This window comes from Nesoenas mayeri, assembly GCF_963082525.1.
Source record: "Nesoenas mayeri genome assembly, chromosome: 23".
NCBI classification, from domain to species: domain Eukaryota; kingdom Metazoa; phylum Chordata; class Aves; order Columbiformes; family Columbidae; genus Nesoenas; species Nesoenas mayeri.
In genome coordinates this window covers 3,935,050-3,948,567 of record NC_137574.1, presented here as the reverse complement: position 1 = coordinate 3,948,567, position 13,518 = coordinate 3,935,050, and the positions used below count along the sequence as shown (strand labels likewise).

The 13,518-nt window shown below is 44.9% G+C and overlaps 1 protein-coding gene across 5 annotated transcripts in view; it reads right to left on the bottom strand.

Annotated features, from left to right (window-relative positions):
- The window catches only part of DDX20 (DEAD-box helicase 20), a gene marked incomplete at its 5' end in the record, with an annotated part of 59,926 nt that extends 46,648 nt beyond the window's left edge, over window positions 1–13,278 (bottom strand). Inside the window, 13 exons of one of the 5 annotated variants that reach the window (XR_013923200.1) lie at window positions 1,685–1,797; window positions 5,257–5,415; window positions 5,888–7,239; window positions 8,261–8,362; window positions 8,449–8,554; window positions 9,215–9,297; window positions 9,924–9,982; window positions 10,372–10,510; window positions 10,885–11,027; window positions 11,109–11,223; window positions 11,509–11,677; window positions 12,919–13,013; window positions 13,089–13,278. Coding sequence is in view for 1 of the 5 variants with exons in the window: in XM_080358294.1 (XP_080214420.1) it covers window positions 6,134–7,239; window positions 8,261–8,362; window positions 8,449–8,554; window positions 9,215–9,297; window positions 9,924–9,982; window positions 10,372–10,510; window positions 10,885–11,027; window positions 11,109–11,223; window positions 11,509–11,677; window positions 12,919–13,013; window positions 13,089–13,278 (2,307 nt within the window). Of the gene's footprint in view, window positions 1–680; window positions 1,798–5,256; window positions 5,416–5,787; window positions 7,240–8,260; window positions 8,363–8,448; window positions 8,555–9,214; window positions 9,298–9,923; window positions 9,983–10,371; window positions 10,511–10,884; window positions 11,028–11,108; window positions 11,224–11,508; window positions 11,678–12,918; window positions 13,014–13,088 lie in introns of those variants that run through there. The other 4 variants (XR_013923201.1, XR_013923202.1, XR_013923203.1 and 1 more) reach the window with 4 other exon arrangements.
- Between the last annotated feature and the right edge of the window lie 240 nt (window positions 13,279–13,518).

Below are 13,518 nucleotides of genomic sequence, written 5' to 3'. Positions count from 1 at the left end.
GTACACACCCGGCCCCCAGCAGCCTGCACATGAGAAGGAAACATTTCAAGCGTCCTGTTTCTGAACAGTGATTTTTACCAACATCAGAGTCCAAAGAACTCCTCAAAGCATGTTTGAGGCTGATTCAGCAAAGGGATGACTTCTTCTTTTTTCGCATCTGTCAGAATCTATCCTGATGTAATATTTATATACACATATACATGCATACACATATAAATAAATACAGACACATACATGTATAGATAGATAAATAGACCTACATGCTGACTTAAACATATGAGCTAGCTTTGTTAGCACTCCTAACCTGTTAGGCTTAGACTGGACTCAGCTGATGCATTAACACCCTCCTCAGAAACCGACACCATTCTAGGAATATTCAGGCTACGGCTAAACCTTCAGCAGCTGCACCAGCTTATAGCCATTTATTCCAGTGCTGTAATATGTTACCCAAAAACTATGTTTAGTCCTGTTTTAAATGATTAAAATGCTCTGCCTTTGCTGCTTCCTGTAGGAGGTTATACTGCAGTTAATCTTACCATTATTGAGTTTTTCTTGATGTTTTAATTTCATTTCCCTTCGCTTTAATGTCATTATTTGCCATCATCCGCTCCCCATCGGAACACCCTCACCCCTGTAGATCAGAGGCCTTGCTCTCCACCACCTACCACCTTGCAACCTCATTTACGCTGGCACAGAACGAGGGTTAAATGCTGCGGTGCTGACAGGGTACAGTGTCCCTTCCAGGAGTAAACGACTACTCAGAGCAAGGGACTCCCCATGGTTTCTTGGTGCTGCTTTTCTTAGTCCTGATTTACTGGGGAGCAGTGAACAAGCCACTCCAGCTCTCATTCATTTCTTTATCTGTAAACAGCAATCATGGCAGCCCTTGTCTAAAGCACTATTGGTGCATTTAATTGCTATCAATCAAAATGCTTTTCTGGGAAAAAAAAGGACATTTTTAAGAGGAAAAAATAAGCAAGGAGGAAAGCAAGTGCTTGGAGTTTCTGGCTGGTTGCATTCAGATTATCAAGGCAGCTGCAGCCTCCGTTCTCTACCATGGAAGAGGAATCATTATTAACCTTTCTCAAAAGTACACGACATGTCTCTTCTACCATGAGCTTAGCAGGTGCTGCCCCACGCAGTCAGTACATCGGCGCAGACTTTCAGAGGATAAAGCCAGACAAAATTAACAAAGTCTGAGCCTAGAGGAACAGGGCTAAAAATATTTTTAATGGCGGCATTAGCTCCCTTTGCGCACTGATTGGAAGCAGACTGAGTAATTCTTCTGAAAGCGCCCGAAAACGTGCTTGTACAAAACCTCCCTGGATCACCCGCCGCAGCTACAGCCGCATTACAAGAGCGCTGTGCGTTCAGCGGAACAGCACAGGCGAGAATCGGAACATCGCGCCCTTCAAACGGAACGCGGGGAGGAAGGGAAAGCGATGGCGAGAGTGGGGCCGCTACACCGCAGCCACTTCTCGCTACGATAAAGGGAGGCGATTAGCTTTACTAAACTGCTCTCGCTAATCTTTATATAGCGAGAAAAAGCCAAAAGTCAACCCTGAACATTCTTAGAGCCAGAACTTGACCTGAAGGATTTGGAGCGTTGTCTCCATTCTGACCAGCATCCCCCTGCCCAGGGCCACACACACATACTGACACGGAGACAAAAACCAGCACGCACCCCTGCGATCCTGGGCATTCCCGAGGCACGTGGAAGGGGTTTCTTCAGGCAGGGGCGACCTCTGGGAGGAGAAGCTTCCAGAAACAGCGGCAGGTTCCAGTCCCGACACCTTTCTGAAAGGCAGGGGGTACAAAACAGCCTGATTAGCAAGACAGCCCAACAAAACATCAGGAGTATGTTGGCAGTTCATTTCCAAAGCCTTCCCCCTCCCCCTAACGCTATAGGACTTCTTATACTTTTAGAAACGTACGTTAAAAAAGATTCTCTGTACCAAACGCAAGCAGAGTGGGATTATTTTTTCAGTCTTTCATAAAGCAATATTAAAAATATCAAAGCAGCAACACCTTTTTCCAAGCATTTTGTTTCTTTTCCAAAGCCTCTTCCAAGGGAAAAATATTTTCACACATTTTCAGCATATTCTGTTAATAGATTGAGTCTCTTCTCACCTGGCATTGGGCTGCTAATTGAAGGAATCACACCCAACTGGCAAAGAATGATGATCTTTCACATCTAGGCTTCGACTTCCATCTACTCCTTCTAAAAACCACCTTTCTTTCTCCTTAAAACTCTTAAGGACGTCCATAAAGAACAGGCTATTGATAGCACATCTTGGCCTATAAAAATTAAAGCATTACACAATGTAATCCACCCTCCGCTAGCACAAGATCCTTCCCTGCAACATCCTTTGGGTTAGATACTCAATTCTCCAAGGAAAAGGCTCCCACCGCTTCCCTGGGGAGCTGATTCCAGACTATTAGATCTGAATGTCAAGGATTTTCCCCCTGCTGTTCAGCCATAAATCTCTGCTTATTCTTTTTCCCCCTCTTGCTGCATTATTGTCCCTCATACCATGTTAAATTACTCTCCCTGTTGCACATGAGCTGCCTACAAGCACAAGAGGGATATAAAACCTTCTACGGCAAATTCTCATCCCCGAGACTACTTTTGCCTGTCAAATAATTATCGTTGTGAAAAGTGAACTGGGGAAAAGGGAAACTAAGCAAGACACATGGCTTTGGTGTGAAATAAAGTTAATAGGTAATTCCAAATACCTCCTTCTTTGCAGTTGCCAGAAACACTAGAATTTAAATCAATGCTACTTGCTTAACCTGAAACAGTTGATAATACATTAGTACTGCAAACCAGCGTTTCTCATCCTAGTTTAGACAGCTTAAGGGGTGTGCAGGAAAATCAGATTAAAGGAAGCAATGTCCCCTCAAACATTTTGCTTTTTTAAGTGAAGAGGTTGTAAACATGCTGTATTTTACCCCTATTATACAGCAAATTCAGTGTATTAAAAATTACATGTAATTTATGGGTTGCAAACTTCCCTTGGATCCTGTAAGGCATTTCCTATGTCGGACTATGGCAGAGTTATCAAGTCAGCATTCAGGTATGGCTTGTGAACATCAGCAGCTTTGAACTGAAGACTTTATTCTGCTTTTAAAGTCAGGTGGATAATACGCCTTCCCCACATAATTGACCAACCAAATATAACTGATTTTTAAGCAAAACCACTTATTTTTCCTCCAACACTAAGCAACTGCACTGGATCAAATTACTCCAGAGCTCCAGTTTCTAGGGTTCACATTTGATGATGTTTTATCTTTCTAAAGCTTCCGAAGCGAGCAGAAGGTGAGGACAGGCAGGAGAGGCAGCGGCACGAGCCCCCGTGCTCCTCCCAATTATCTTGATCAATCACTAAATGACCTCGGAGAAGTTGTTTCGCCTCTCTTTGCCGATTACACAAGCTGTATAGAATTTAATACTTCCTCCTTTCAATTCACGAACACCTCCAATACGCTTTCCTTGAGAAAGTGCCCCAGAAAAGTACCGCTACTTACGTTCCAAACGCAAAAACCCGTGCCAGGAAAACTTCAGGTGGATCAGTCGAAAGACCAGGTGACAAAGAGCTTGTGGGAATTCTTTCCTGAGTTTTGTTCTCGGTCAATAGTCTGTTACTTTGTGTGTGTGTATGTGTGCACGTGTTTCTTTCCATTTTGGTTTAAACTAGCACTAGTCACAGGAGTCACACGGCTGGTGGGTGAGAAACAACGACCATCTCCAATATTCTTCTCCGTTCCGTTGCGACTACGACCGGGAGCTCCCACAGGCTCCTCCGACCAACAAAGTATCTTACGAAAGGTGTGTGATGGTCTATTTTTGATAAATCAGTAAGGCATTCCAATGCAATTGTGTTTTCTTTAGGAGTTTTATGTTATGAGAAGCTCTCAACCTTATTATTTTCTATTTTCGTACCATAAATGGGCTTTGCTTACGAACATCAGAGGACAGATACAAAATGTACTGTATACAACTGCAGGTAGCTTCATTTGAGAACAACTTTCTAGAAGAACCAAGTTTCCTGTTGTCTTCTTTTGGAATTGTAGTGCATATGTTGAAACTTGTATATCATTTACAGTATTGAGTCTTGTGCCACTGCTGTACCTGATGTATCCAATCTGGATTAAACAGAGTATGTGCCACAAATACCCAGACGATGCTGTAGATTTCTTCTCAAAATATTTTGGGAGGTTCTTATGGAGAACTTGAGGTGGTGGCCTAAGCCACTTAAGTTGCATTTAAATATTAATAACTCTTACTTAAGCGACCGTTAAGGAAAACATCAAGGTGACCAAGATGTTTTAGAACAATAATGCAGATAGCCAAGCGCATCTCTTACAGTACCCTCCTATCCAACAAAATTCATCTTGGAAACTATCACATCATCTTGACCTTTTCAAACTATGCAGATAAAATCTAGGAGAGGCCCCTCCCTGGGGTGATTTGTTGTGACACAAAGGGAATTAAAAATATAAGTACAGGATGAAAAATACTTCTGACAAGCAGCACATCTTAATGCCTTTATTTTAAAAGGCAATATCATCTTGGCAATTGCCTTTAGGTCCAAGTCTTGCATTCTATATTGCAGCCAGGGTCGACTTGTTTCAACCGCTAAACAAGTAGCGCTGGTCTCATCTTAGTCACCAAGTGTTGCTTAAAAGCATTATTTAAAATTTTCAAAAGTCTTTACGTAGAAATTAAAATGACTCGTTAGGGGAAGTCTAACACCTCCCGAGTTAGAGCGGAACAGCTCAGAGCTCTTGTCTCCTGCAGTAAAGTCCAACACACACTAGAGGCCACCACTGGCCCAGCTGCAGGCAACCACAAACCCCTCAAGGTGAGACAGCATGGGCAAAATTCCTGTGCCGCTCATGACCTAAATCCATCTCACGATTCTCCTGCACGGTGAAGAGAGTCTGAATCGCACAGTATAACATTTAGAGCCACCGCTGCACAAAAAAGCCTTAAGTGGTTCTAAGATTTGCACAGGGAACTCTGCGAGAACATCAGGAATGCTCGGGCAGCAAGGGGTTCATGTGAGCAGAGTGAAAACATGCTGTATTTCCCAAAATGAGTTTGGAAGTTGAAGGTGAGCGATGAATGCATTTCAGCAAGTTAAAGCAGCTCTCCTTGCAAGGACAGTTCATAGCAGTTAAGAACCTTTTACTTTGCTCAAAAAGCCAAAACCACCCACACAAACACACACCCCACACACACCCAAACTGTACCTGCTCTGGTAAACTTTGAGAAATCAAAGAAACCAGCTGAAGAAATCTCTTTAAGATCCCAAACTTACAAAAGCTGGAGGATGAAGTTACAAAATCAGCACGGAGTCAATCTAGAGTCAATACCTTAAGCCACTCTCATCTTTTCCTGCTTCGGGACAGCTGCACACAGAGCAGTACAACCCAAACAGGAAAAACCAATTCGTTTTAGTACTAACAGGTGATTTCATTTCTAATTAAAGCTTTCATCTATGTGTGGCAAGTCTGATATTGCTGCACCCAGAGGGACAGAGCAATTATGATTGCTGCACGTTTTCTACATAATTAAACCATCCTCTACTGCACAGCTTGCCGTACACCTAGCTATAGAAATGTTATTTATACCATGTTAATTAACTGGATTTAAATTAGCAATACAGGCATTGAGATACAGGCTTCCCTCCACCACTTAACTAGTATATCATCAGTGCCTGGTGTTTAATAAGAGAACTACAGAAAATGGAAAGATCTCCAACTATAAACAGACTACGTGGTCTCAGAGCGAATTCATCTGCACCAAAAAGTCACAGGGAAGACAAGTAAAGCAAACAAAATGGGGCTTGGTTTGTATTTTCTCCTTACTAACATTTCTTACTTGTAAGTGGCTGCCTTTTCCTTTCTTTGCTCTGGGTTGTAGGGACTGCAACCGAACATCCAGCTGTCTTTCATTTCCTTTTATTAACAACTCGTAACACCAGCACTGGAACATTTACGCGGACACAGCTCCTTAGAAAAAGACATTTCTCTTCAATCTTAAAGTCCGTTTATGTTTTTTGGCAACGTCCTTGTAAACCAGCAGTTCTGTCCCAACCTGTCTGTCCCTAAGAGCAGGGTCACCGCATCAATCCCCGCTTTTCAGCAGCTCCTGAAGATAGACTGAGTTGACGTGATAGGCGTTCACCCAGTTAAACTGTCTGTAACTTCTCCTGTATTGAGACATCGCAGCGTAGTAGTTTTGCCATGCCTGATAATACGATTTCCAGTAGTTTTTGTAACTCCAAGCCTCATCTGGAACACCGTCATCCCATGAGCTGTAGGAACAGTCATCTTCTGGTTTTCTCGTGGAAGGACTAGGGGACTGACGGCAACGGCTTTTCTTTTGTTTAGCGTTTTGTTTCACAACTTTCTTTTTCGCTTGATTTTGCTTTGGGACTCGTGACGGCTCCTGAGGCTCCTCTGGTGTCGAACAGAAGTCTGCGTGGCCCCGATGCGCTGTGGGAACAGCATTCTTCTCCTGCGTATCCGAAAACATTTCAAAGCACGAGTTATCCTCCCTGCTCTTGGAAGAAGCCCGGGAACTGTACGACCCATCGTTGTCACTGGACACACCACCGTTTGTGATCATCTCTGTATTATGTTCCACCTCTTTCCACTCCACACCACCATTTTTGGGGAGCTCATGTTGTTCTCCTGGGCCTGAATAGCTTCTTAAAATTTCAACCTCTCTCTCCGACCCTTCTTTAATGAAATACTCATAGTCTTCAACAAAGTCCGAGAAGCTCCAGGGATTGTTCTGGTGGTTTTTGAAAGAAGACAAGCATGGAATTTTGGGGAGATTTTTTTTCAAGGCCTCCTCTTCTGGAGACCGAGTGTTATGTTGTTTATGTTGTCCATCCATTCTAGAGACAGTTTTGACTCGACTCCTCTGTTCTGTGTGGCAACTGGAAGTTTGGGGGTTTCTGCAACCTTTCGCTCTATTTGCAGAATCTGTGCACTTCTTTATCTGCTTTTGCTTCAGAGCCTTTTTTGGCCTTTCTACAGAAGAATTATCAGCTGGAAGATTAGAATGACGCTGAGGTACATCTGGAAAAGTGTTTTGGACAGGCTGCAGTCCTGGTTCCTCTGGTCTCAGACATACAGTGTCAGAATTCACTGAAGTATGCGTAACAGGTTTGACTTCTACCTCCCCACCTTCAAACTGATCCATCATTCCAGGGGGTACAGGCTCTGCACAGAAGGGAAACAAGCAGGCGCTTGGTTAAGTGCATCCTTCCCTCTAGAACTCAAACGAGTACCAAAGTAAAGCTCTGCAAAATCGCAGATAAGATGTTACGACATGTTAAGTTAGGGCTACAAACTGACCCCTTCAACTCTTGAGAGAGCTCAAATAGCCAGAACATTTATTTACTTCATGGAAGGGATCAGAAAGTTGATCAAGACAAGTAGCACCGCATTACTTGTCACTTATTTTTCATATCCTGCTTAACCAGACTAAAAAAAAAAGTAGAACTTACATAAGAAGGCAAATGCTTTATTTCTAGCAGAACAGCTTCTGGCAGAGCAACAGTACCAAATGTTCTGCTGTTTCAGTTATTCTTTCCATCTCCTACTGTATCTTACAACCTAAGAAAGGCCTAATACCGTTCCATCAGTTTCCCAGGGATAGAGGTGAGGCTGACCGGTCTAGAGTTACCGCCGTCCTCTTTCTTGCCCTTTTTGAAGGCTGGAGTGACATTTGCTTTCCTCCAGTCCTCAGGCACCTCTGTTGTTTCCCAAGACTTGGCAAAGATGATGGAGAGCGGTCCAGCAATGACCTCAGCCAGCTCCCTCAGCACCCGCAGGTGCAGTCCATCCAGACCCATGGATTTATGGATGTCCAGATTGCCCAACTGCTCCCTAACCCAGTCCTCATCAACCCAGGCAAACTCCTCCACTGTCCTGCCTTCCTCTGGGGCCTCAGGGGTACAGAGCTCCTCAGGACAGCCCCGACAGAGTAGACAGAGACAAAGAAGGCACTCGGTAACTCTGCCTTCTTTGTATCTTCTGTCACCAAGTTCACCTTCCATGGCTTCACATGACTGCAGCAGTTACGCAAGTAGCCATTAACACAGAGCATGAAAAACTTGTACAAAATTAATGCAAATTCAGCAGACAAGATACACGTCAGTTCCCTGCAGACTTGTCTGAAGCTTTGAATAAAACAGCAAACAACAAAAAAAAACGGTTGCATTCATAGGACAGAGCATACCTGGTAAAGGAAGGAGCTGAAGGTTACACTTCTGAGCAATTTTCATCATCATGTTTTCCTCCTCTCCGCGGCAGCAGTACGTCACAGCTAAGCCTAAAGTTCCTGTGGTACACCAGAGAAAGCGTGATTACTGAAGCAGAGCCAGCAAAGGGAGAGCAAGCTCAAGAAATCCACGGGGTTGTCTTTACCGAAGCGGCCGGCTCTGCCGATGCGGTGCATGTACGTCTCCCAGTCCGCAGGGACGTCCAGGTTGATAACCAGATTCACTTTCTCAGCGTCGATTCCACGAGATGTCTTGAGAAAAGCGACGAGAGGAGGAGACAGGTAACGGAATATGCTGAACAGATTTTGAAACAAATACGGCACATTTTCGGAGTAACTGCTCATGTAGAAACTTCTAGCTGTTACAATACACCACAGGGCATCTATGATTTTCCAGCCAGTTCACAGTATTGCATGTAAAATATTGCATTGGCACCAGGAAAATTAGGGATCATTTTTCTCACACCTTCTGTGCATCAAATACAAGCAAGCATGTTTTTCTCCCAGCACCAAAGAATTCAACCTGATAACAGTCATCTTTTCATGACGGGACCTCAAACAATCAACTGCAGAGAGAAATACATCAACCAGAGCGCTTCAAAACTACTTAAAGTTGTTTGGGATGTTCCTATTTTGTACTAGAGAAACAAACTATTTCTTCCCATAGCTGAAGCAAACAGCTCTACTGCTCTGAAATATCCATAAGCTTCTGCAAAGCAAGAGATTTGGGTTTTTTGAACCAGATGAGGAATAAAGGACAATTTCTAAGTTTCACAGTGAAGATAAGTTGCACGGTGCTCAAGTCTCGCGCCTTATCAGTCCAACTGTGCTCAATTCAACTCCAAGTCAAGTCTAATTCCCTGAAGTAACTTTATGGACAATACTCATGCATGCTATAAAACACTCACTCACCAAGTCTGTGGAAATCAGAACTCTGCAGTGGAATTGCTTTAATTTAGCCATAGCATCAAGACGCTGATTTTGATTCATGCTGCCTAAAAAGACAGAAATTAGGAACGGATATTCTTCAGTTTCATGCGCCTCTGATTCTAAAAACATCAATATGTAAAACTGTAAATGAGATCAGAAAGGAGGTTGAGGGAAATTTCCTCAAACATCAGTTTCAGATGAGTAAACAGGGAATGAAAAACACCCTGAAAATAAGGAAATTAATTAAAAAAATAACCCTTTTGCTTGTTTTTAAAGAGAAATCAACTATGTCGGTACTTAACACTCTTGAACAACACTGACTTTGGACAAATTTTACTTAAAACATGTAAGCCATGGAAAACACCATTGAAATAAAAATGCAAAGTTTCTAATCACCATTAGGTGCCAGTTATCAACTTTTTATAGAGAAGCTTGAAATAGAAAAGATTTATGTCTGACCTGTGCATTTCCAAGCAACACCTGCAAATGAAGTAAAACTTTCTCTTTACAAAGAAGCCAGTGCACCCAGCTGGACATTCAGAAAAATGACTCTCAAACAGATTTGAAAACAGGAAGGTTAATCGATGTAATGATTAATATTTAAGCGCTGAAGACCTAGGAAGATCCAAGTGCTGTTCTTTGGTTGAATAACCACACAACTTCCACAGCCTCCAAGTTTTGAGGGACTGACCTGAGATGCACTCGGCAGGAAAACCTCTGGATGTCAGGATTTCAGCCAGATGTTGAGCTCTGAGAACACACAATTAAAGCCGTCAACAAAACCGCAGACCTACCCACCCCTGCACATTTCTTGTCGACAAGCTTTTCTTTACAGCCAAGGCCAACATTCCAGAACTGTCCCTTTCATCTTTGTGTCTAAAACAGTCACCTCACAGACAGAAAAGGGCACCAGGGGATCAGGTCTCGCTGTTCTCTGAACAGCTTATGAGGTACTGTTGTGTTAAACATTCTTTTAATTTCAATATTTCACGCTGCATTTCTCCAGCTGTATTTCAGATCTGAAGGCTGCATTCTGCTTCCACACTTTACAGAAGGTCCATGTGACTTCATCCGTGACTGGACATCACAACCTCACCTTTCAAACAGGGCTTTTGCAGATTTTATTTCGAATTTATTACCTGCTATGTAAATTTGAGAAGACTAAGGCTTGATTAAATGGAATCTTGCTGAACAAGTCCTGTAGGTGCTGGGTTTTTTCCTCAAACGTTTTATGTGGAAGCGGATGGGAATTCACGATTTTGTAATACTGCTTCAGCCCTGAGTATGAAACAAAAAAACTATCAGATTTAAGGATTTCCATAAGAACACACACCACACTATGCTGCTGTCAACATGTGTGACCCCAGCTAAAACAAGGACTTGAAATTTAATCGAGTACAAACACGTGCCAAATAAGAACCTACAGGACAGGTTTTTCTTATATATTTTTTCAACAGATAGAAGAAAAACCCCATAAAGTTGCATTCATCACTGATGTTTGAAATAGGTCAACACTGGGAATACATACTTCATAAACTAATCAACTGACCTGTAGAGGGAAATTACACAAAATGTACAGGTCATGTTCTGGTTTTAGCGCACTCTTCTCAATCTATTGATAACAATATCACTATAAATGAATTTCTACTCACCAATGAGACTTGGATCAGTAGGATTCAACCTCACAAATGTTGGGTCTCTCATGTACCTGGTCAAAGCGTTCGCTAATGATTCCGGGTAAGTGGCTGAAACAGCGAGCATCTGTTTGTTTGCTGGTAGTGAAGAGTAAATCCAACTGAGAGACAAAGAAATGGGAATGAGGAATAAATATGTATCTAATCTACTGGTAAATACATTAAATAAATGCTTTTCATACTTGATTTGTTCCTGAAAGCTGCCTTCTTCCAACAGCTTGTCCGCTTCATCCAGAATGAAAAGCCGGATACTGGCTGTGTTCAAGTAGTCCAGCTCTATGAGCTGTTTTATTCGACCTGCATGCGAAGAAAAATGTAAAAAGAACTTCAAAAACATTTACTGAAAGGTTCTAATGATTAATTTTGTACATTTTTAAAAATTTAATTTTAATAGCCTTTAAAGAGGAGCATATTTGGAATAATCTCTTACTAAAAATACTTGCTCTAAAAGTCTCTGGCACTGGCATTTGAGACTATCCCCTACTACTAAAACAAGAAAAAACAACCCAGGTTTCAAAAGCACCAATTATTGTCTTGTGCAGTATCACAAGGTATGTGAAGCACAACGAAGCTCATCCATACCTGGGGAGCCAACTGCTATGTGGCACTTCTTTAGTCTGATTTTGTCCTGGTTCAAAGGAGTCCCGCCAATGAAGACGTGGCATTCCAAGCCTTCCATTTTGATTCCAATAGTTGTGATCACGGCATGAATCTGCACAGCAATCTCGCGCGTAGGAGCCAAGATCAGAATCTGTAAGGGCCAAGGGTTAAATTTGAAAGCTACAAAATGGGTCCAGAGATTAAAGCCCAGCGGTGAGGTGTGGGGATTACGAATCACAGAAGCATTTTGGTTGCAAGAGACCCTCAAGATGATAGAGTCCAACTGTTCCCCCACCCCAGCACTACCCCATGTCCCTGAGAACCTCATGTCCGTCTGTCCAACCCTCCAGGGATGGTGACTCCAGCACTGCCCTGGGCAGCCTGTTCCAATGCCCCACAGCCCTTTGGGGAAGAAATTGTTCCTAAATCCAACCTCAACCTCCCCTGGCGCAACTTGAGGCCGTTTCCTCTGCTCCTGGCGCTTGTTCCTGGGGAGCAGAGCCCGACCCCCCTGGCTCCAAGCTCCTTTCAGGCAGTTCAGAGATCAGAAGGTCTCCCCTCAGCTCCTGTTCTCCAGCTGAACCCCCAGGTCCCTCAGCCGCTCCATCACACTTGTGCTCCAGCCCCTCACCAGCTCCGTTCCCTCCTCTGAACCCTCTGCCTCACAGTATCACAGTACGTTTGGGATTGGAAGCGACCTCAAAAGATCATCTAGTCTAATACCCCTGCTGGAGCAGGAACGCCTAGGTGAGGTCGCACAGGAACGTGTCCAGGTGGGTTTTGAATGTCTCCAGAGAAGGAGACTCCACAACTCCCCTGGGCAGCCTGTTCCAGTGCTCTGTCACCCTTACTGAGAAGAAGTTTTTCCTCAAACTTAAGTGGAACCTCTTGTGTTCCAGCTTGATCCCATTGCCCCTTGTCCTATCATTGTTTGCCACCGAGAAGAGCCTGGCTCCATCCTCGTGGCACTCACCCTTTATACATTTATAAACATAAATAAGACCCTTAAGGTCTTTCTAAATTGATCCCAGGATTCAAGGTTTGGCCTCCCCAGTGCCCAGCACAAGGGGACGGTCACTGCACCAGTTCTACTGGCCACACCAATGCTGGTACCAGCCAGGATGCTGGTGGCCTTTTTGGCCACCTGGGCACACACTGTCTCATATTCAGCCATTGTCAATCGACACCCCCAGGTCCTTTTCCAGCCACTTTTCACTGAGCATGGGGTTGTTGTGACCCAAACACAGGACCCAGCACTTGGCCTTGTTGAGCCTCAGCCAATCGGCCTCAGCCCAACAACCCGAACCCCTCTCACAGGAGACAACCCCGTTTTCCCGAGGAAAAGAGCGATTCCCCCTCCCAAAGCACCGGGCGGGCCGGGCCGGGTCTCACCTGCGTGGCCGGGCTCTCCAGCAACACCGCGTCCAGGGCGATGGTGGAGAACACGCAGGTTTTGCCAGTGCCGGACTTGGCCTGCACGATGAGATCTGCAAAGAGCCGCCACAGAGGTCACCGGGCACCCCCGGGGTGTCCCCAGCCCCGCACCCGGCCCGCCCGCTCACCAAGCCCGCAGCGCCCCAGCGGGATCGCCTTCAGCTGCACCGGCGACGGCCTGTGGAACCCGGCCGCCTCCAACCCCGCCAGCACCGGCGCCGACAGCAGCAGCGACCCGAAGTCGGACGGGCCGCCGGGCACCAGCACGTCCCGTGTACGGAACGGGCCGTCGGTCGGTGCCGCCGAGGGGGCCGCCATCTTGGGAAAGGAAGTGACGTAGCGCGGCGCCTCGCGAGAGGCGCTTTTCTCTCGCGGGGCGGACCCGCTCAGCGCGCCGTGTCGCCAGAGGGCGCTGATTGGCTGGGGCGGGGCTCGCGGCGCCCCCTGTCGGGGCGGGGGGGGGGCGCGGGCGGGCTGTTCCCGCGTTGCTGTTTTTTAGGGGTATTTTTGTCCCAACATTAGCAATTATTTCCTGTTTATGCCAATAACTGGGGCTGC